This window comes from Penicillium diatomitis (assembly GCF_028827545.1).
Source record: "Penicillium diatomitis strain IBT 30728 chromosome Unknown utg000014l_segment0_segment0, whole genome shotgun sequence".
Lineage (NCBI taxonomy): Eukaryota > Fungi > Ascomycota > Eurotiomycetes > Eurotiales > Aspergillaceae > Penicillium > Penicillium diatomitis.
Window position 1 is genome coordinate 43,302 of NW_026623186.1, and position 21,879 is coordinate 65,180.

Here is a 21,879-nt window from a genome sequence, read left to right on the forward strand (position 1 = left end):
TTTTCCGCCGTCTTCTGTGAGTCTGCCTCGCACCTTGATAGTCATATATCCGGAGCCTAATCTAACCATGTCTTGTAGCTCAGGCTCTTCAGACACAACGCTTAGCATGGCACCCGGCGAAAAAAGCAGCGCCTCGCCTACTTTAAGGTTGACGATCTGGTGAAAGATAGAGAGCTTTGCCGGAATATCGAGGGGTGCCTGCTCATTCTTTGCCTGACTATCTTTCGTTACGTGCAAATTTAAAGCTGCAGCAGCCACGTGCGATTGTAATGCACGAACCCATGCAGGCGATGAGAACCGATGGACAATAGCGACAGAGCATAGATCGAGAAGTTCGCTGGAGATGGTTGGCTCCTGAGTTGAAACAAAGATGCGAGCACCGAGGTGACGTTGTAGTCGAACAGTAGAGAGAAGGGTGTCTGTGAAATTCTGGGCTTCGACAGAATCTTTCATATACTACATAGCGAGTAAGTGGAATGAAAACACAATGAATTTATCATTCGCACCTTATGGGCCTCATCGAGGGCGACGATTCTACCAATTTTGGTATCTTGTTCCATAAAGATTTCAAAACAAATGTTAAAGAGGCTGCAGGCGGTATCAGGGGAAACACAAGGACAGGAGAGATCAACGATTGTCAACTGCGAGGCCTGAATCACAGATAAGCTCAAGTGTCCCAGAGGTGAACTTGGATTACAGTACCTTGGGTGCCCAGTTTGAACCTCCATCTCGGGATTTGGCCTTCGTTTTCTTGATTTTGTAACCCGCGCTTGCCTGATGGGGTGGCATAAAGCTCTCAAGAATATCCAACCTTTGCTTCAAGGGCTCCAGTTGACCAGTCAACAGCCCGGAACCAAGTACCCTAGTCTTGAATTCTTGATAGTCGAACGGAAGTCCTGTGCTTTGTTGGAGTAGACGCATCTCTCGTAGTATGCGTTGAACAGTCTGCAAGTATAATGGGCCAGCGCCGCTATCCCGGGCAACTGACATGAGATCCAGCATTCGTTTGGTATTCAGATGGGACTGATCAATTCGCAAAGGTTGTACCTCGATGTTGAATCTTGAGTAGGTACCCTGTAGTATTGTAAGCAATGTGAGCTTCAGTAATGCTTGCCCACCTTACCTTGATAGTACGAAGGTTAGTCGGAGCACAAAGCACTCTGACCTTCAGATCGGGATGAGATGACAGAAAGGCAGCTTCACAGGGCGAGCCACCACCGTCACAGATAAATGTATCATAATGAAATACGACAGCTGTCAAGGGGCTTGACAGTCTGCCGGCTTTGGATGGGATCAAGCACCCTTCTAGTAAACAAGACAGCGTGTGACTCTTTCCGGTTCCTTGGGAGCCGCAAATGAACACACTCGACGGTGATGAAACGTTGAAAAATAACCGGGGATCATTTTTCGTCACTTCATCGTCCATGGTAGAGTATGTAGGCGTATCAATTCTCTTCACGCCCCCTAGTAGTCCATATTGCGTAGGGCCGAGCGATGATTGGTTGAGAACCGTACCAGTCAGTACGGGGGCAAGAAGTGCTTCGTCAGACTGGCCATCGGACTCATCAAGTTTCAACAAACTCAAATGGTACGCGAAGTCTTGAAAATCATGTTGTTAGATCTTTTCTTGGAATGTGTTGAGATGAAAAAATGAAGTCACCCAGAGACATACTAGCACGGTCTTCTCTATGCAAGCACGATGACATTTTAGGGTTACTCTGTGTCCTTACCAAAATTCTCCTAAGCATGATCCTGGTACCTACCTCTTATATACACCACGAACGATAGAATTTCAGGCCCAATGAGTCACAATAGCGGTGTGTCTGGAAGCCGGTTTGTACCAGAAGGCCTTCCTGGACTGATCAGAGACCTATCGGCAGGAGATGCTCCTCAAAGTGCCGATTTCGCCATACTATGCAAAAGCCGAAATGTGAAATGACCTAATTCCCGGCGTTACCCCTTCAAGAAGCTTTACCTTTTTACAGTACGTATTTATCTGTCAATACACGTTCGTATCTGTCTATACACAGCTTTGGAAATGCATGATTCACTTTCTTAAACTGTTAGTCCGACGGATCGCCTCAGACTGAGAGGAATATCCCCACTATGGCGATTCAGCATACAGACGGACAAGATAACTCGGAATTCATTTGATTGACTTCTACATCAAACCTCTTCTTCGCCATACGATAATACATCAAAGCTTTCGATTGCCAATTATGACTTGTCATCTAATACACACACGCGATCATAGCATTCACTGCGATTCTTTCCCTTGATTCATACTGCTTAGCTAGAGCTGGATTGAAAAAGATGTGATGTTGGTTTTGTTTCTTACTCGTTGAGGTACTTGGATGTAAGCAATCATACATGTTTTTCTGTTAGCTAAACGAATAAAACATGACATGGAGAATCTATCGGGAATCTAGAGGTACCATCAATATCGCATAGACTCGTTGTCAAGCAGGTATTGACCTAGTTCATAGTTTTGAATGGGCCTACCTCCTTTCTATATATGGATGCAGATCCAATCTAAAGCAAGAGATACCTGATACTACTACTGAAGCCTCTCGATACCCTTTTATGCATGTTGGATAAATTGTGTATCTGTTTGTCCGACTGGTCATTTTACTCATTCAAGTCTCCACTTAGAATACTACCTCGTTGCACACATAATAGGGAAGATACGCTTCCAAGGGAAATATATGTCGCAGGTCCAGGATTGTTCCGTGGAACAAGTCGCGGATTCGCTCAAATAAGGCATGCCTAGACCTGCATCACCTCCGAATTAGACTTGATATGTGATTAGCAATAAACTCCGCCTTAGTAAAACGGCAATTTTAAGCCACATTGTTGGGCGGGTCGGGCTTTACTATGTGACAAAAGGAAGATTCGATCACGGCCAGGGAAATGTCCGCAAAGATGGTGAAAATTACCGTACTAGGTCTAGACGGCTTAGTAAATCGGCCGTGGCACTCGCTCGGCACGGCATATTTACTCCGTTTTTGGAAGCTTCATACGAAGTATAATGTGCTAGAAAAGTGTTAAGTTCAAGGTTGATCTGTCACAACGTTTCAAGAGACAGAGAAGTTGCCTGATTATCTTGATAGTATTCATCAGTGACTAGTTACTGTGTCATCGCCCTGAATTATTCTCTGGCTATATTCACGGTCACCTTCAGAATATATCACAAGTCCGTCACTCGTTTGCAGTATTAATCCAGAAACACAGATAACACAATTTTACCTTAAGTTAAAGATATTTCAATCAAGTGACTGGGACTTTCATTGGTCTTCGGGACACCCGCCCTTGCATCCCGGATTTTCCTTCTCTAAGCTATCTAGTTGAGCGATTAGAGTACAGTAAAAAGTAGCTGGGGAAGGAGAAAAGAAACGCCCACGTGATTCGAGGATCAAGAATGCGCTATTCCAAAAATGGTGGTTTCATGCGGGTAATTCGCAACCCCCCAAAAGGGCATAGCTTCAATCACGTTTGAAAAGTCCGGCCTCCTTGTGAATAATCCCATGGTCTCAATTTGAGACACGTCCCACAAAACTCATAAGCCTTTCTACATGAATGCTTATTTTCTACTATGGAGAATTTGTAACTAAATGTATAGGAATCATGCAATCTGGGAAGTTAATCAAGATTGGACACTTGAAATATTGAATAAAGAGAGCCGATAAGTTCTGTCGGAAAGAGGTCGAATCTTTGATAAACGTCTGATAGAATTAGAGCGGGGTGGTGGAGAAGATAGGTCGTGGTAAGCCCTGTGTGAAAGCAATATCATAAGCAAGGGCTATCGCACAAAATTCCTGAGGAATACCTGTCTGTGAATGTCTGACTTTGTATATTCATGGATACGCTCGATGCCGTCCGTAGCCAGGGCACACGTGTCATGATTGGCTGGGCTGATAATCACGTAGTACAGGCTCATTCTAGAGCATGTTAGGGCCATCTGCCGCTGAGAGGGTGAGAAAGACCTCACTGGTAGTGGAAAATAAATAGGTTGTCCGAACGCTGATATTATGCCAAAGCGTCCCAAACCTCGATCTCTAACGTTTGAAATCATCTACCCTCCAATATGGTCTTGACAAGATTTAACACCCATGCCTTGAAGGACCTGTGTTCCGAAGAACAGCTAGACCTCCTTAACTCCATCGACACTCTTCGTTCTCAAGGCATCGATCACTATGTATCACTGCCCCAGATCATTGTCTGTGGTGACCAGTCTTCCGGAAAGAGCTCAGTTCTAGAGGCTATTTCAGGTGTTACTTTTCCCGTGAAGAGCAACTTATGCACCCGATTTCCGACCGAGCTCGTTCTTCGAAAGCACCCAAGAGTAGGGGTTCGTGTATCTATTGTCCCCCATCAAACCCGCAGTGAGGTCGAGCAACGAGCCCTGGGTGAATTTTGCGAACAGCTTGACAGCTTTGAAGTTCTGCCGATGTTGATAGAGAAGGCAAAGGGAGCCATGGGAATAAACACTCGCGGCAAAGCATTCTCCAATGACTTGTTGCGAGTCGAGGTGTCCGGACCGGATCGGCCTCATCTGACCATTGTTGACCTCCCGGGGTTGATCCACTCAGAAACCAAACAACAGTCGGCAACGGATATCCAGCTTGTTCAGGAGGTAGTTCAGTCCTACATGCAGGAGCCACGCAGCATTATACTTGCTGTCGTATCTGCGAAGAATGACTTTGCGAATCAAATCGTCCTCAAATTGGCTCGAAGCGCGGATAAACTCGGAAACCGGACACTTGGCATCATCACAAAACCTGATACACTGGCCGCTGGTTCGGAAAGCGAAGCAATGTTTGTCTCACTGGCGAAGAATTTAGATGTGGAGTTTCGGCTTGGGTGGCATGTGTTGAGGAACATGGATATGGACCACGGGCAATCGACCCGAGAGCAGCGCGATGTTGAGGAATTCAAATTCTTCTCTCGGGGCATTTGGAAAGACTTACCGAGATCGATTGTCGGCGTTACCACTTTGCGAGGCCGGCTGAGTACGGTGCTCCTTTCACAGATTGCTACGGAGCTGCCAAGCCTCATTGGAGAAATTGAAGATAAAGCCGGCCAATGCAAAACACGCCTGCAACAGCTCGGCGAACCTCGAGTAAGCATTAACGAACAGAAGTCCTATCTGATGAACATAGCGCAGTGTGTTCAGGAACTGGTCAAAGCAGCTGTCGACGGCACGTACAACGACAATTTCTTCGGTGACGCTCACTCGCCCGATGGGTGTCAGAAGAGAATCCGAGCCATCATGCAAAACTCAAACGAGAAGTTTGCCAATGTTATTGACGAAAGTGGGCATCAACGTCGTATAGTTGACGCTGAAAGGCAACAGCCTCCGGCTAAGCATCAAGTTGACATTACCCGTGAGAAATATATCGAGCATATCCGCGATCTCCTCAAGAGAACCAGGGGGCGCGAGCTTCCTGGGACTTTCAACCCCATGATCGTTCGTGATCTGTTTTTAGAACAATGTTCTCCGTGGGAGAAACTCACCTACCGCCATACTGATAGCCTTTGGGCCGCTGCTCGAGAGTTTCTGATTCTTGTGGTCAAACATACCTCGGACGAGGCCACCTCAGCGGCGCTGATTAGGGAGATCATTGATCCAGCCTGCAACTCTATCAAAGAGGAGATGAGCATGAAGGTCAAGGAGCTTCTTCAACCTCACCGAATTGGCCATCCGATCACCTACAATCACCACTTCACTGAAAACTTACAGGAAAGTCGAACGGCACGGCAGAGAACTAAGATAGCCGCAACTCTCCAGCAGTTTTTTGGCGTAAGCTCTATAGAGCAGCCCATCTATGCAGATAGATCATTTAACCTATTGCACCTTCTCAATCTGCTCACACAACAATCAGAGCCTGACATGGCCCATCACGCATCGATCGAGGCACTAGATTGCATGCTTGCCTACTACAAGGTAATCCATGCCCACGCTCCACCGCATACATGAAATTGACTTGAGACAGGTAGCATTGAAGCGATTCGTGGACGACATTGCCAACGAAGTTGTAGAGGGCAAGCTTACGGCTTCTCTTTCACGCATTTTGTCTCCAGTGACAGTGTTCGACATGTCCACAGATCTGGTCCGAAGAATTGCTGGCGAGTCAGAAGAGAATCAAAACACTCGTGCGCAACTTCGCAAGGAGCTTGAGATCTTGCAGAAGGGTCTTGAGACCTGCAAGGAGTTTGTCAAATTGAGAACAGACGGTATGATCCCTCAGCCTAACCATTGATATTCTTACACGAGACCTTAATAATTTCTTAGGTGACAGCCTCGCGAATGCTCGGGATCTATCGACACAAATCAGAATTCAACCGTTGCAAGAAGTAGCGATGCTGGGTACAGAGAGATCTGATATTTCCGATCCACCAACTGATGCGGCAAACTCACCTGAGATACCTGACGAAACGGTTGATAAAAATTCATTCCCTGAAGTTGAGGCTGTGAGTCTAAGTCTTGAGCCAGTGGACGTAGTTCCTGTACCCGCCGAAGAAAGTGCGATCTTAAGCGACCATGAACCCACGACAAAAAAGAAGATGAAGAAGAAAGAGAAGCGGTCTAAGGTTTCTGCTCACTCTGGGTGAACGTAAGTGGCCTCTGGTCTAAGGAACTTGATGTCTTCTCAATCAAAATGGATCCAACTTAAACGCGGTCACATTTTTCACTTCGAGAAACCACCACTACTTGAGCATCTCTAGATGAATAGACTATATTCTCTCAGTTCAGCTCAACTGAATAACCACGATCACTTTGCTATGAATAGTGTGTCATCGCATAGCTGCGTCGGGATTAGAGGTATAGCAGCTGAGGATCTAATGGCTCTGTTTATCTCTTGATTTGAATGAACGTACCATATTCATATAGTCCAGACGACGCAGTTTTCATATGAGAATTTCATACTAAAAAGCATTCCGTGATGATGATAATATTACGTTAAGAAGTATGCCAAGGACAGAGAATGTGGAGATTTCATCTTAGGTAGGAGATTTTAGGTATTTCACTCTACCTTGAACTTTACTTATTTGTGAGTCCCGACGGCCTAGAAGACAGGACAACCGGAGTGAGTATGTTTACAGCTCTATAATAGGTCTGAAGTGTGGTCTCAGAAAGAGGGGGCAGATACAACCGCAATTTATGTGGGTCAATCATCTTCTCCTTGAACTGGTTACTGTGAGTTAGAAAGTTCACTGGTTATACTTGTCTCATTTCAAATGCGAATCCCAAGACTGGTCTCTCGATCGTACCGTCGCTTCGTAAAGCCTTACTGCGGGTTTGATCTCGATAAGGGTCTTGCAGGACGTGCCAGAGGTGCGTGCCGAGTGGGTAATCATTAAGTGTTCCTCCTGAGTGAACTCCCTACTTGTAAGTTGGGTTGTCTTTAAAGTGAACCAAGCAATCATGTGTAATTAATCGCGAAGATCTAAATACATGGTGCTAAATCAGTGTCCGTATGTTCTAGTCCTTCCTATGGCTTGATGAGCGCTAACTCATCAATTGATGCGAAAAAGCTTATCGACCGATAAGTTTTTCTTCCGTGATCCCGCTATTAAGGGCTTATCGCCTGATGAGTCCGTCCTCCTTCCGTGATTCTAACGTTTTCGGGGGGTGTCACGTGATGCCGTGAGTCTCTCCTGTTCCCGGGGGTGGTCCTTGTCGTGCGGCGACCACAGTTTCTAGTCGTTGCCTAGGAGTCGTGGGTCGTTCGTAAGCTAATTCGTCGCACGCAACGCTAACGCTCTTTATCATCGGACAGCGTCCACTGCACGGCCTGTCCCGTCTTACGATGGCTTAGCCCCGCGGGGGTACGTTCACTGGCAGCGGAGACGCCATGGTTTCGGTTGTTGTTTCTTACACGTGACCTTGGGGCGGTCATGGCTGCGGAACGGCGGTTGGGCTCTTGGTGGCCATTTTGTGGACTGCGACCCATAGTGTGGCATGGTCCGTAATATCTACACGTACAGCATTCATCGTGATCATTGCCACGTCAAATAGTTCCGTGTTCTATGCCAAGTGGTTCGAGACTAGTGGGTCCATACACCACGGATGCACTATACGGTCGGTAGCGTAAACATTGGCCTACGAGACACGATGCAGCCTCAATAGACTAAAAAATCAGTTATTGACAAAAAAGTTCCGTGACGCAGTGTTGAGGCTTTACAAAGGCACAGATAAACGGCTTAGAAGGCTCAGAACGCAAAAATACGCCAGATCCACAATTCACGCATGACGTGTCTCAACGCCCTGCTGAACAGCTCATCCTTGCGTTACCCCTCATCTTTCGACCAGGGTACCCTATTCTCTATATTTGAAGAACGAAAAGAGATCCCCGCAAAATCTTTCTCTTCTCCAACGCGTCCCTGCCAAATTCTCGGAGATAACCATGGTGAAAAAGAACTCAAAGAAAACCTTGATAACGACGAAGCCTGTCGAAGAGATGGAACCTGAATATCAACTTTGACATGATATTATTTCGTAGTACTCGAAGTACTACGGCGTACTTGATTACTCCAAGAAATGATTAAATACCGCTTTCACCAAAAGTGCGCCGCGATCGAGCGACGTAGATATTGATGCCTATATTGTTACGGCTTGGAATATTATACGACCTGATCTAAATATCCAATACGACGTATTAAGCATCAAGATGTCTTAAGAATTTGATAATCAGTGTTGAATGTTAAAATATGAAGTTGCGAAAAAGCGCATTCAGTATGGTGTTTTGGGGTGGCCAGGGTAACCGGGTGGCTAGTGTCACGGGAAGTATTTCTGGGCTGAACACTAATCAACAAGACCATAAAAGATCACTAATATCCGTAGTTGCGGATACTGCCCAGAGTCCGGTATATATAGCGTGGTATCGCAGATGGAACTTCGTTGAACGGCCACTCTGTGGCAGCTAGGGTAGCCGGGAATTACGTTAGTTAATCAGGGTCAGTGTGCTTAGGATATCCCTATCCATCAACTGTTCTATGTAGGGAGCTTTCAGAAGATCTCCAATAGTTAAGGGTGCATTTCTCTTGCAGCAAGACAATTCATGCAGCCCACGGGCTTTCATTTCGTCCCTCTACGCTCATTGTATCATGGGATGCTTGGTATCACTACCTCGATTCTCGAACCAAAGTTTCAATAGGTCCAGAAATTGAATCCATTCAATCTCATCCACCATAGACATTCGAGCAGAGGATTTCGCAGGAGGTCAACTTCCTGGCCAAGACACGTACATTCCAAGGGCATACCATGATTGAGGAGCACGATCTCCGACTGGAGTCTTAAGCTCTCAATGGGCGAAGAGTGGGTTCAGAGGTCGGCTTTGCTCTTGTCACTTGCTGACTTAAATGAACTTGACCAAAAACATTGCCTAAATCGCATATTGCTATTAGCCAACTGAGCTACAAACGCTAATAAGAGTTAGCCGTGAAAGTGGATAAGAATTCCGCAAGGTTCGACAGGCAGGAGGTTTACATTTAGTAGCAGTATCCCCGGAAAACTCATGTTGATAACATCATTCCTCGCTATTGTTGAGCGGTTCGGGTCTTGTTGCGCCATTTTCCTTCAAATAATCCGTGCTGATGGTTACACGAAATCGAAGGACATATCTATCGGCCTGGTGGGTTGTGGTCCCGAGTCAAGTCCTCCACTCCACAAGTGCCACTTAGGTAGTACATGCTGTTTCAGCATTTGACTCAAATTCGAAAGGGCCTCTTAAGGTACCTATTGTAGTGGGGGATTCGGTTGCATGTACTTAAAGGCGGATGTCCGGTAGTGGGAGATGTCTGAGAGCCTTACCGTCGAGAAAGGTTATCTAGGACCTAGGTTGCGGGATCCATTATCATCATACTTGATCAACAGATTGGACGGAGGATTCAGGACAGTCTTTACAGTCGGATTCCTTACACTTGTAATGTCACACTCTTTTTGATTCCTGCCTTTGGTTCCTGACATCGGATTACACGATTACCTTGGAGGATTCCGGGACTTGCGTGCTTGTGGGTTTGGTTTGGTTCCTCTATGACTCGACCTGTCTGGTGAGATCAGACTGCCGTGAGCATTCCCCTCTTCACTATCTACGCATATTGGGATGTATCATTTTATGAGCAGTCGGTACGCTCTATGGCCCATCATGAGCATTATCAATATCAGCGCTGTCCGGTTCAATGCCGACTGCTGATCCTCGTATAGTTCGCATCTCGCAGTGTTGATTATTTCTCATCGCGGAATTGAACCTTCTAAAAATTGTTGATATTTGTAAATATTCTCGCTGTATCTCTGAGCTTGTGGGGGTAGAAGATCAAATGATTCTGGTGCAGCTCACTTGCCTGCGTGGCATTTGGACCTCCCGTCTTCTATCACCGGGGCGTAGCCGAAAGTGGCATACTAGCCTACAAATATAGGTTTTTCGCCCTGAAATATAACACTGAGCTATGTCAGTGAAACCTCCTAGGTGGGGCCTTGGAGCTTTCTCGTTCCCACCTACATATTTTTGTTCGAAATGGGAAAGTAAAGCAAGTTTATTGTTGCTACATGACTACGTCGTAAAAAATTTGTTAGTCACTCTACTGTTCCGATGAATTTGCGTAATTGGCTTAGTACGTCAAGCCAGGTTGCAATGTGTGCTATAAATTATAGAAGGACTGCAACTTCAACGCATCCACCCAATGATAAAGAATGTGAATCACCAGATCCTCGAACTTTGTAAGCTGTGCAGGACGAACATTAGCGAGTCATATTTGGTGTACTGCTACCAATCTGACCTGGACGTCGCATGCCACCACAGCAAAGTAGTAAGGAGAACCAGATTGGTGGTTGTAGGAAAAGTTGGGTAAGTGGTATATGACAGTGAGGAATGCCGAAGTTGAATGCCAATAAACGCTTAGCATCATATCACACATCGGGGATAAGAGCAGGTCAGGATCTATGTCGAAAATACGAACATGCAGGCTACTAACGCGCCGTTGACGTGGGAGGCCGCCAAGAACTACCAACCAGTCGGATTACAGGATATAGTTTACCATGGGCTCAGTATCTCATTCACGTTATCTGCTCCGCGGCATACCTCGCGGGGCGCAATGTTAGGGACACTGGCGTGGGGGCGGATGGGCCCCATCATCCGACTAGGATATGTCAAAAGGACTGCAGGACTGAATGGGATTCCTGACGCCAACAAAGCACGAATCTTGTAATTAAGAAAAACCAACTCCAGATACCACAAGTTTTGTTTGAAATGGTTCGAATAGGCGCAGATAGGGAGACCCGTACATTTGACGGGCTGCCTTGGATCCCCAGTCCACGTCGCACGTTATGATTGGGTTAATAGCCTTTGCATACCGCATGAGTTGGGCACCAACGTGTTGTTCTAACCCTGGGTTATCTTTATTCTCTTCCATTACAAAAAGAAGCGAAGAATTAAGCATGCCAGTCTTCAGTCTCAATTGTGCTCTAATGCAATTTTCGGTGAAAATGGCCAACATTCAGCCACGCAACTACCAATTTGAAATATTTGATTTGAGTATGAAGACAAATATAATAGCCGTGGTGAGATCTATGTCAAAACACGTCAATACTGTCCAAGTTCAATGCTGAGATGATAAGATGCCCACGGGGAGTGGAAAAACTTACATGTATGTTCATTATCCTTATTTGTCTGATCGATCGGGGCATGACCATTTTGTCAGAGCCAGTATGCGAATTATGGCCGAACTTGAACGCTGTCAGGTCCACCAGGTAAGAAAAATTCTGAAACAGAGATAGAACAAGGAATTAACTGTAGGAGATGGTGTGGTTTTTGGCCCCAACAAGGGTCTTGTGTACCCAGCAGTTGGCTTATCTTTCAAAACACATGCCTGCAGTCAGTATGCGAGCGCTGACAGGGGATGATGGAGTTGACTGTTGGAGCAACCAAGCTATCTGGAACAGGGCCCTCGAGGGCATGAAAGTGGTTATATCTACTCATGCTGTACTTGCGGATGCGCTCACTCACGGGTTCATAAAACTGAACCAACTAGCTCTCATTGTTTTCGATGAAGGTACGAGCAGCTAAATGTCATATCAGCTAAAGATCTAACCGTGAGTTAGCTCATCATTGCATGAAGTCACATCCCGGGAACCGTATAATGCGTGACTTCTATCATAAGGCCAAATCAGAAAATGTGGCCGTACCCAGCATTCTCGGCTTGACAGCGGCAGTTGATGTAGCAAAAATTCGGTACGCTGAGTCCTACTGTGGTTCAGGGCATCTCACCAACGATTTTATAAGGCAGCTTGAACAGAATCTAGACGCTAGTTGTCGGGCCCCATTGGTCGAGCAGCAAGAGCTGACCGCGTATGATTCGCAACGAATTGTCACTAAGATTGCCTACACTCAAATCCAAGATGACTCGGTAAATCTGCCGTCATATTTGCACAAGCTGAGGATACTCATCGAAGCTCTGAAAGAACAAAATGGCCGCACCGCCCCTACCGACTTATTAAAGATTCCTAGAAAGGCTCATGCCATTTGGGCCCAGCTAGGGATCTGGGCTTTACGACACTACATTTATATCAAAATTCCATATGTGTCCCACTACATCGCCGGACATGAAGAATGCCTCTCTGGCAGGGGAGCTGATCCTGAATCAACAGCTTTGATTGCCTGTCTGCGAAGTGATATAGAAGGCCATGTTCTCCATTTGGTCGAACCTGGCAACATCTCGAATAAAGTCGAAGCGCTCATATCGTTTCTGCTGGAAAAATTCAGCCCAGACTTCTCGGGGATTATTTTCGTTCGAGAGAGGATTACTGCGTATGTCCTATCAGCGTTGCTTAATGCTCATCCATTGACGCGAGATCTATATCAATGCGCACCCTGTGTGAGCAGCACGTCTGACTGTGAGTCTTGGGCCAAAAATGATGCTTGGAGTTTCGAAAAAACGGAGACTGTGGTTTCACACTTCCGCAGCGGCTTGAAAAACTTGATCATCGCAACCAGCGTCCTCGAGGAGGGTATCGATATCCCCGCCTGCCGTCTTGTCATTTCATTTGATAGCGCAGACAACATGATAGCTTTCATTCAGCGCCGGGGTCGAGCACGACACCGCGTATCGGAGTTTGCTTTGATGGAGGCAATAGGTGTGGAATCCATATCTATGCGGTCCAAGCTGTGGGGCGACCTTGAAAAGCAGCTGCAGGGAATATGTCGGGACTACGAACGATGTGCGCAGGCGGTAGAAGTGGGCGATGAGTACTCGAAAGAGACTCTTCTTTCGCTTAGAACACACACTGGGTTCGACTTCCCTTTCTTGATTATCGTTATGTGACTAATGAAAACCCTTTTTTCACAGGGCCTTACTGACAAGCGAAAATGCTATATCACATTTGTATCATTTTTGCACAACTCTACGGAGTGGAAGACCTGGCATAGATCGTCCAGAATTCTCATACGAGAACGATAGGGCAGAGCTTACTCGGTCAACGGTTTATATGCCGAGTGGCGTGGACCCTTCTTTGAGAATCGTGAAAGGTCATCACTGGTGGAAAACGAAGCGGGCTGCCCGTCAGGATGCCGCATTTCAAGCTGTCCTCGCCTTGCACAGTCAGGATCTCATCAACGACCATATCTTGCCACTGTTCTCTGACACCGCCGCGGCAGTGGAAGCGGTTCACGAGAGGGAAGTTCCTTCCGAGATGCCTATTATGCCTACTATTTCGAACTTGCATGACTTTTGGAAGGAAGTTCCTGGGCACTGGATGGAAAGAACAATGTACAAATGCCGCATTGATTTTGTCGAGAACGGAGAAAGCCGGCCAGAATTATCATTAGCACTTCTGACACCTGTCAAGCTGCCCCGAACTGCGAATCTGAATCTTTACTGGGACGCCAAAACAACCCTCACTGCAATTTTGCAGCCTCTGAACATCGAAACGGCACTTGCTCCGTCCTTGAGGGCAATGATAAGGAGTATAACGACTTTGCTTCTCCAATCGTCACGCGTCCGTCCTCTGCATAGCCAGTACCCCGACTATTTCCCATTCTTCATCCCAGATCTTCCTATGCAGGAGCTAGAAGACTGGCTATTCGTCAACCAAGGATCTTTTATCATAGGCACAGAACAAACCAAAATCCCGATACTCTCCCCCTCGGGATTCATCCGCAGCCCCAGCCTTCGCTTTGCTCCTCATATTTTTGTGAGATGGGTACGGGAACCAAATACAAAAGAACTCTCCATTGAATGCCAGAAATTTGGGAGAAGAAAAAACCTGTTGCAGCGAGCTTCATTATCTTCCAGAACATCATCGGAGCCAGGCGGCCTCAAAACGGCGTGCGTAGCTGCCACAGACTGCATCATTGATTTCATGCCTTGGGAGCTGAGTTTGGCTAGCCTTGCAATTCCACCAATTATGCAGCTTCTGCATCAAAACCTAATGGCACATAGCTTACGGATGAAGGTTCTCATAGATCTCCCTATGATTGACTCCAGCTTACTTACAGAGGCTATAACGACACCTGCTTCTCAATGGCCAACTGATTATCAACGGCTAGAATTTTTCGGTGACTCTATCCTCAAGCTTGTGGTTGCTAGACACGCGTTCTATAAATATCCACTGTGGCACGAAGGCTACCTGTCGAAATTCAAGGACTTGCTAGTCTCAAATCAGAAACTGACACAGGTAGCCGTTCATGCTCATCTCGAAAGGTTCATCTGTGCGGATTTCATCACGTTGAAATATCTCATGTTTTCGCCAGCCGCGGATCGAAAGCAGAACAGAAGATTTCCCAAAAAGACTTTCGCCGATGTCCTTGAAGCGTTGACTGCAGCTGCCTACGAAAGTGGTGGGATTCCGCTTTCGCAAGAGCTTCTTGCCATTTTTCTCCCGGAAATTGCGGACATCTCAAGTGCACTTCAGAGCCCACAATACGAGTACTATTCGTTCTCCACGCACTTGGATCAGAAGATTGACCTACTGCTGGTCTTCAAGTTCAAGAACCGGGCTTTGATTTGGGAAGCACTCACTCATCCATCATGGCAAAGAGACAGCACAACGGGATCCTATCAGCGACTTGAGTTTCTGGGAGACGCGGTTCTCGAATTTCTAGTGTCCAGAAACGTGCATAAGTGGTGTCCAAAGCTTGACGAAGGCCGAATGTCGGAGATCCGCGCGGCTCTGGTAAATGCAGACTTTTTAGCCTTTCTCTGTATGGAACTCACCATGCTCGAGACAGGCTGCCACGGCTCAAAGTCGAGGTCAGACCCGCCCGAAATGATGGCCGAACCGAAGATTGTCTCCTTATGGATGTTTATGCGTCATGACTCCCCTGATCTAATCAAGGTTCAGGCTTTATGCAGCACACGATATCAATCCTTAGGCGGCCTGATCAAAGACGAGTTGGAGGAACATGTGTCATATCCGTGGGCAAAACTCGCTCAGCTAGGACCATCCAAGTTCTACTCGGATCTTATCGAGAGCACGATCGGAGCGATTTATGTCGATAGCGGAGGTTGCCTAGATACGTGCGAGCGCTTTCTGGAAAGGATTAGTCTGTTAAATTATCTGGAGCGGTTTGCGGGGAAAGAGATTCACCTCGAACACCCAACCAGCAAACTGCATCGAATTTCAGGGACACACACTCCACGATATGAATTCCAGAAACAAGGCAATGGCCTTCACAGCGCTTCTGTATGGCTGGGAAGCGAGAGGATTGCATCAGTCGAAAATTGCTCGACCAAGAACCAAGCTGTTGTGATAGTTGCAGATGCCGCGAGTAAAGTTCTCTCTGGAGCTTGACTGTATTAAAGTATGTTTCACAGACCTTGGAATGTTCATTTTTAGTCGCTTTGTCTGAGTTGCGAGAAGATCGTCGAACTCCAGGGGTTGATTACAGGTTGTTTCATTGTGAGAATAGTCAAACATATAAGCTTAGCTTCCGGAGAACCCTAAAGAGACATGGAGAAAGAGTACTTGAACATCTTCAAGCCCCCAAGCCGGAAGTTTATTCTAGTGTGTAAGCTGCGAAAGAGTGCATAGAATGCAAACAACGCTACGTCGTTTCTTCGCTGTTTATATTTAGAATATTTGGATTACAGTAGTCCTCTATCAGAATGGATTACTTTATGAATACTACTCTATGGATATAAATCACAATGGAGTGTTTGAATGCAACGTCTTTCATATACGGAAGATGGGTTACTGGTTAGCCGTGGCAAGGGTATATTTGTTGACCAGATTCATCAGGAAATAGTCCTGCTAAAAGGAAATTCTGATGTCATAGTTACTAATTTCGCAATGAGGCCCCTCGTGTCTTGCGACCGGTCGCATATTGCTTTCTCATTAAATATCAGTATGTTGCTCATGCGGCTAAATGCCGATATTTAACCTTTGACAGATTTCACTCGCCGCCAAATGAGGGGCTACCTTTTCCCTCTGTGCGACTGCGGTACACGTCACCCCTCGGAAACTAATCCTGACCTTAAACTGTGGTGGATCATAGCTCGACATCAAATCTGTCTGTTGAGGTATCTCGCCCCATTTTTATGCCTCCACAAATAGAGAGGATGTGTATTTGGGTAAATCATTATCAGAGGCAGTAATGGGAGTTTCCACGAGGCCGAATGGCTTCACAGTGGAAGTAGCTTCTTTGTCGTGGGGGTCGAGAATATGCTGAATTTGACGATAGGCAGCGAATTGGAAGTCTGTCCGGTAAGTGAAACCAAGAATCTGGAAGAACGTATGTTGGGGCTGCTCATCGCTGTCGCTGTATACTAAATGCGTGTGGCTCTCTCATGGGCTGCTTAGACCGGCAGCGTAGTCATATCTTTCAAGAAATTCGACTGAAACCTGGTTCGCAGTTTGTATCAAATTCTGAATGATCGTGATCGAAAGGACTCTTACCATGGTCTCCAGGTTGCCTTCTTGTACCCGAGCCGATAATCCTGTGACAAAGGCGTGGAACGGCCCCTTGCCCAGTAGCTCATCTATCAAGACATGAGAGATGTCGCTGCCTGAATGTGTGTGACACTGACCCAAGCTAGCGATGTTAATGTCTGAATTGACCATTTTTCCCGCTAAGACTTGACTTGGCACTGAAAAAAAAAATCCTTAGACAGTTTTTGGGAGATAAGGCAAGACTTCCAGGCCCTGGTAGTTCTTTAGCGTAACTATAGCAGTGCTGACGTGACTTTGGTGGCTGTAGCTTTATGGAAAACGAGGACAGCGTTCTCGTCCTCTACTTAAATGATCTGTCAACCAGATTTTTTAGCGAGTCGTAATAGTCACACATACGTTATTACCCCTGCTTGCAGGACACTACGCGCTCAGATCGAATCACCAGGCTAAAAGGCACCTGTAATGGGGATAACAATTCGTAGAGAAGACACATGTTTACCACCAGGATTTCCGCCGCATAAGTATGCAACTTGTTTCTATCTTCATAACTATTATGCGGTTGGTTGAAACGCTCCAAACTAGTCATGCGCGTTAGTCTGTATTGGGTGGCCAATAGAGATCAGTGGTAAGGACTGTCGTGGCGGAGCCTGATTGGATACCTGCATGGCTGCCCAACCCAGTTTGGTGTATTGTTGAATTTGTGCTAATGTGGTCTTCCTTCCCAGTAGAAATGCCTTCAGTGTGGTAGAATGACGACAGAAGGGATGACTCTCCCGGTGAATGGGCTATTTATACCTAGTTTCGGATCGTCAAGTCGTAATTCTCTCCTCTCTCACCACCAGGCCAACCTGAAGAAGCTGAGAATGGAGTCAGATTCACCGGGTTACCGTGGCGCTGGCACCAACGCCTCTTTCCACAACACCATTGAAGGTCCAATCGAGCCCACGTACGGCCCCTCCGGATATCTTTCTACCGAAATCATTCCTGCGACTCGAGAGACTTCCGTCACATACATCGCCAGCGAGTATCAGGAATTCCCGGAAGTCTTTGCGCACCTTCCTCTCACAGGGAACCCGCCTGCTTCTTTTCAGGAAATATACGACGTGGATGATGCTCTATAGAGTGCCATATGCGGCGACTTCCAATTGAATGAAGACAGGATGGATGGTGAAAGCAGCGGGAGCGGATTTGGTATCATGGATCTAGTCACCGAGCCCAGTTCAGTTGTTAATGCTGACAACGCTGGGTCGATGGCTTCTGGTTCTGTGGCGACAGCTGGATGCGAATCTGAATATGCTGAGATGCTTCCAGAGAAAGCACCAGCACATTTGCCAGTTGACGGATTGTACTACTGTCAACATGAGGGATGTCAACGACTAGATGGCTATCGCATGAAAAGTCAGCTAAGGTATGATTTACATCCCCTTTAGCCCTGTTCACGATTTAATAAGACTCAGAAAACATATGCGAACACATATCAGGCGTTCCAAATGCCCTCGGTGCTCGTATCATGCAGCTGAAAGGAAGGACATCAGACGACATATATGGTCTTCCCATAGAATGCTGGCTGAGTCACTCTGGGGCCCCAAAGAGCACATTATTTGTCCTCTTTGTCAAACAAGTTTCACACGAAAAGACAACTTTCAAAAACACTACAAAGCACAACACACCTAGTAAATTTCTCTGCTCTTTCTGTTATCTTGTCTTCCTCTTTGTCACTTCGAGGGGATTCAAAAGGTGTTTTTCACCTGACGACCTTCCTCCATCACCAGCAAGTGTTTTATTCTTATGATAGGTAGTCAGTTCCGGTTCACTTAAGCTAGGTCGAATGGATTTCTTTCGGTTTAGTGACAAATTAAGGCTCTAAGTACTGACTGCTTATGATGAAGAAGCTTACTGTTTCATTTTGCTAGATGCTTTTTCCTATTACGGCTGGAAATACCACAGAATTCGTAATTCAATTATCACCGTCCGTTCATATTGTCCGAAAATACGCCTACGAGCGAGATCAATGACAAAGCTTTCCTCGTGTGATAGGTGAGACCCGCCTCCTGCTATGCAATAGAGCCATCATCACCGCTGCCGCTTGCTGCTATTCTTCGAATATCCTCTACGTTACTTTTTCTCTTTTTCTGCCTATTCCGTTGCTTCCTTCGCCCAATATTTTGGCCAACAGTTTGCTGGCTTGGTACAGCTTAACTGAAAGTTTTTTGCTGCGGTGTGTATACATTCATGTTTGCAGTGGAAATTAGGGCGTTGTACTTGTGAGGACTGCTCTACATGTTCTACAAATGATTCCTATTTTTGGTGCGACGATTAAGATAGAAGTTGGAATAGTTACATTCCGTAAACGGAATGGTCGGCCAAAATACGTTCGAGCCAAGACGTTCTACATCTATATTTGAATTGCTGAGAAATTTTCGCAATCGGTATTAGTAGATATAGACTTTCTGAAGTCGACATTCAGATCATTCATGTTTTCTCGCTTTGACCTGTTGCGTAGTTTTTGAGTTTAATGCTAACGGTCAAAGTGCGAGTCCCAGCACCCCAGAGATGAATCTCTAATAATCAGAATGCCTTGCCTGTTCCCTCTTTCTTACTCTTCGTTTCGATTGTAAGTTGTTTCACCGAATGTCACTTTGCTAATTTGATGTCTTCTTTTGCTCGCCAAGTTGTCAGTACTATGGTTGTCAGTACTATCATCGTTCCAATATGATAGGGTATCTATCAACCTGATGATACTGGGAGAATGATTTAATGGCCGACAGAACTTACTTAATTTATGTGCTGCATGACATCTGACCAAAAGTGCCGGCCTCCCGCAAGGCAGCCTCATGCATGGCAGCCTCCTGCGTAGAGACCTGACTGCCGCTTGACTCATTTTCATCAGCATTGTCGCGTTCTTGAGTTCTGTACGGAGTTTATCTGTACCTCCGTATAAGTCTGACAATTTTTCTCGCTTCTTTGTCGCGACATACTCAAGTGTTTTCGTCTTCAGAACATCTTAGTAACAGAAAAATGGGTTCCGCAACGCTAGAAAGACGCCTTGATATCGATCCCGAACGTATCGGTCGCCCAAGACTTGACCCCCACGAAAGACTTCTTTGTCGATTTTACGAACCGCTGTTCCTTTTGAATGCACTCGGACAGACTCGTGGCAACCATACAACCACATCTTTTGAGCTTGATAGGGGCCGAGCTCAGGTCCGACGATTTCTTCAAAATCTTTGTTTTATATGCGACTTCAAAAAAGGCGGAAGCGCATGCACCGCAATAGGTCTGGAGGAGCTCGATACGTGCTATAATTTCTGTATCGCTTCCAACAGGGAGACCGGTAAAATCGCCGCATTTCTCAAAACCTCCCTTGGTATTTTGAAATCTGGGGCGCACCTCACTGCAGCAGATGACGATCGCGAAGAATCTAGATTCTTACACCTGTGCCTTGAATTTGCTGCTGATCGTATCGAAGGTGAGAGAAAATGTCTCTGCAAAAGTATCAAAGACTGCCTCTCTACGCTGCACGAACAATCGTCGGGATGCGGTGCGTCAAGCCTTTTCTGCATCGTGGGGGACCTCATAACTCATTTGTTCACAGATTCCAAGCTCATTGAGTGGTTGGAGGTGGCCATGAATTTGGATGACCATGTTCAGCTATGCATTTTTGCGTATGAGACGCGTCATTCAGATCGAGTTGCCGAGCTTTCTGAGCGGGGCATGAACGAAGAGAAACGGCTTGGCCCTGCAAGCAAACGCTCGTCATTTCTCTTAGTGCGTCACTATGTCGGGCGACTCGCTCAACATATACGGGCTCCAAAACAGCTAATAGACGACATGAAGGACCTCAGTCATCTTCTTGAGAGTCATACAGTCTATGCTATTGACGCACTATCCGCTGCACCTCCGCCTACTCGTGACTCGCACGTTAATCTTCGGGGCATTCTGAACCGAATGTTCAAAAAAAGCGACCAGGAAAGGTCAAAGGTCAAAAATGGTCTTCTTTACTTGGACAAAGTAGGCGGCGTCTTCGAAAAGTTCTTGCTTCCATATGAGCGTTGCTCCCCCGAAGTCCATGCTGAGGTTCAGGTGTTGGACCACTTTCACAAGATGCGAAAATCCTTTGCAGGTGACGACTGTTTCGTCGCTTGTAGCAAGCCAGCGTGTTTTTGCTGCGAAATGTACTTCAAATATCATCCGGCCCGCGCTACGCTATCTTATTCTCATCACAAGATTTGGACAAATTGGAGTCCTCCAAATTTGAATACTTTCGACGGCGACAACCCGACATACACGCAACAGAGGGATATACTGAACCTGATGACCAATGAGCTGCGCGAGCAAGTCATTACCCAGGTTCTGCAACGCTTACCATCGAATCGTTGGCACCCTGACTCAATGACGAACATCACCAGTATTCGATGCCCTGATGTGACTTCCTTGGGGCTAGAAGTCCCCAACGCGGGAAATACAAAGACCCCAGCCATCATAGATTTGACAAGTTGTCCGAAAAGCTATAACAGACCGCCCGAGACAGCATTCCCCTTGCCCTTGAACGAAGATGCAAGCTTCAATGATACGTCTGACGCAGAAAATGGTGGGGTCTCTCTCTTTGATTATTGTCCATCAACCTGCACCTAGCCAGGATGATCACTCGAGACAACCTGGCGATATCTTAGACCGAGGGACATGCATTGACACGAAAGGAATAATGACTCTGGTTTACCGAGTTTTCAATCAAGATGCCACTAGACTAAATATGAGGCGACTGGTAATCTACGAGCTCAAATGAAACACCCCAATGCTAGCTAACCACCTCCCATGCGCTTCTAAAGCTCTTTTGTTAGTCTTTTCAATTATTTTTCCGTACTGCCTGTCAGTTTTGACCCTTGAACGTGAAATCTGATGTTCAACATCCCGATGCAAATACTCGGAGGTCGAACATACATTTATGTGGCTTGACCAAGGTTCCGCTGTTTTTCTTACGCAGCAAACTTCGC

General features: G+C 46.3%; 7 protein-coding genes across 7 annotated transcripts; 4 read left to right on the plus strand and 3 right to left on the minus strand.

Moving 5' to 3' along the window:
- On the minus strand, positions 1–1,579 carry N7539_008744 (uncharacterized protein; the record flags this gene model as incomplete). Its single annotated transcript, XM_056938339.1, has 4 exons — positions 1–456; positions 507–650; positions 703–1,074; positions 1,124–1,579. Coding segments are annotated over 4 exons (1,428 nt in total), but the record flags the coding sequence as incomplete, so codon positions are not given.
- A 2,505-nt stretch (positions 1,580–4,084) lies between these two features.
- N7539_008745 (dynamin family protein) lies at positions 4,085–6,260 on the plus strand (the record flags this gene model as incomplete). The annotated part of the gene is made up of 2 exons (XM_056938340.1): positions 4,085–5,944; positions 5,994–6,260. The coding sequence occupies 2 exons, from the start codon at positions 4,085–4,087 to the stop codon at positions 6,258–6,260; spliced, it is 2,127 nt and encodes a 708-aa protein (XP_056786348.1).
- A 1,497-nt stretch (positions 6,261–7,757) lies between these two features.
- N7539_008746 (uncharacterized protein) lies at positions 7,758–7,955 on the minus strand (the record flags this gene model as incomplete). Its single annotated transcript, XM_056938341.1, has 1 exon — positions 7,758–7,955. The coding sequence occupies one exon, from the start codon at positions 7,953–7,955 to the stop codon at positions 7,758–7,760; it is 198 nt and encodes a 65-aa protein (XP_056786349.1).
- Positions 7,956–11,798: 3,843 nt separating this feature from the next.
- Positions 11,799–15,787, plus strand: N7539_008747 (ATP-dependent helicase dcl2; the record flags this gene model as incomplete). Its single annotated transcript, XM_056938342.1, has 3 exons — positions 11,799–12,051; positions 12,101–13,316; positions 13,345–15,787. 3 exons carry the CDS (start codon positions 11,799–11,801, stop codon positions 15,785–15,787), a joined length of 3,912 nt encoding a protein of 1,303 aa, XP_056786350.1.
- Positions 15,788–16,531: 744 nt separating this feature from the next.
- N7539_008748 (uncharacterized protein) lies at positions 16,532–17,056 on the minus strand (the record flags this gene model as incomplete). The annotated part of the gene is made up of 2 exons (XM_056938343.1): positions 16,532–16,717; positions 16,892–17,056. The coding sequence occupies 2 exons, from the start codon at positions 17,054–17,056 to the stop codon at positions 16,532–16,534; spliced, it is 351 nt and encodes a 116-aa protein (XP_056786351.1).
- A 692-nt stretch (positions 17,057–17,748) lies between these two features.
- N7539_008749 (uncharacterized protein) lies at positions 17,749–18,006 on the plus strand (the record flags this gene model as incomplete). Its single annotated transcript, XM_056938344.1, has 1 exon — positions 17,749–18,006. The coding sequence occupies one exon, from the start codon at positions 17,749–17,751 to the stop codon at positions 18,004–18,006; it is 258 nt and encodes an 85-aa protein (XP_056786352.1).
- A 1,897-nt stretch (positions 18,007–19,903) lies between these two features.
- Positions 19,904–21,520, plus strand: N7539_008750 (nucleic acid/nucleotide deaminase domain-containing protein; the record flags this gene model as incomplete). The annotated part of the gene is made up of 3 exons (XM_056938345.1): positions 19,904–20,426; positions 20,481–20,653; positions 20,705–21,520. 3 exons carry the CDS (start codon positions 19,904–19,906, stop codon positions 21,518–21,520), a joined length of 1,512 nt encoding a protein of 503 aa, XP_056786353.1.
- Positions 21,521–21,879: the final 359 nt, after the last annotated feature.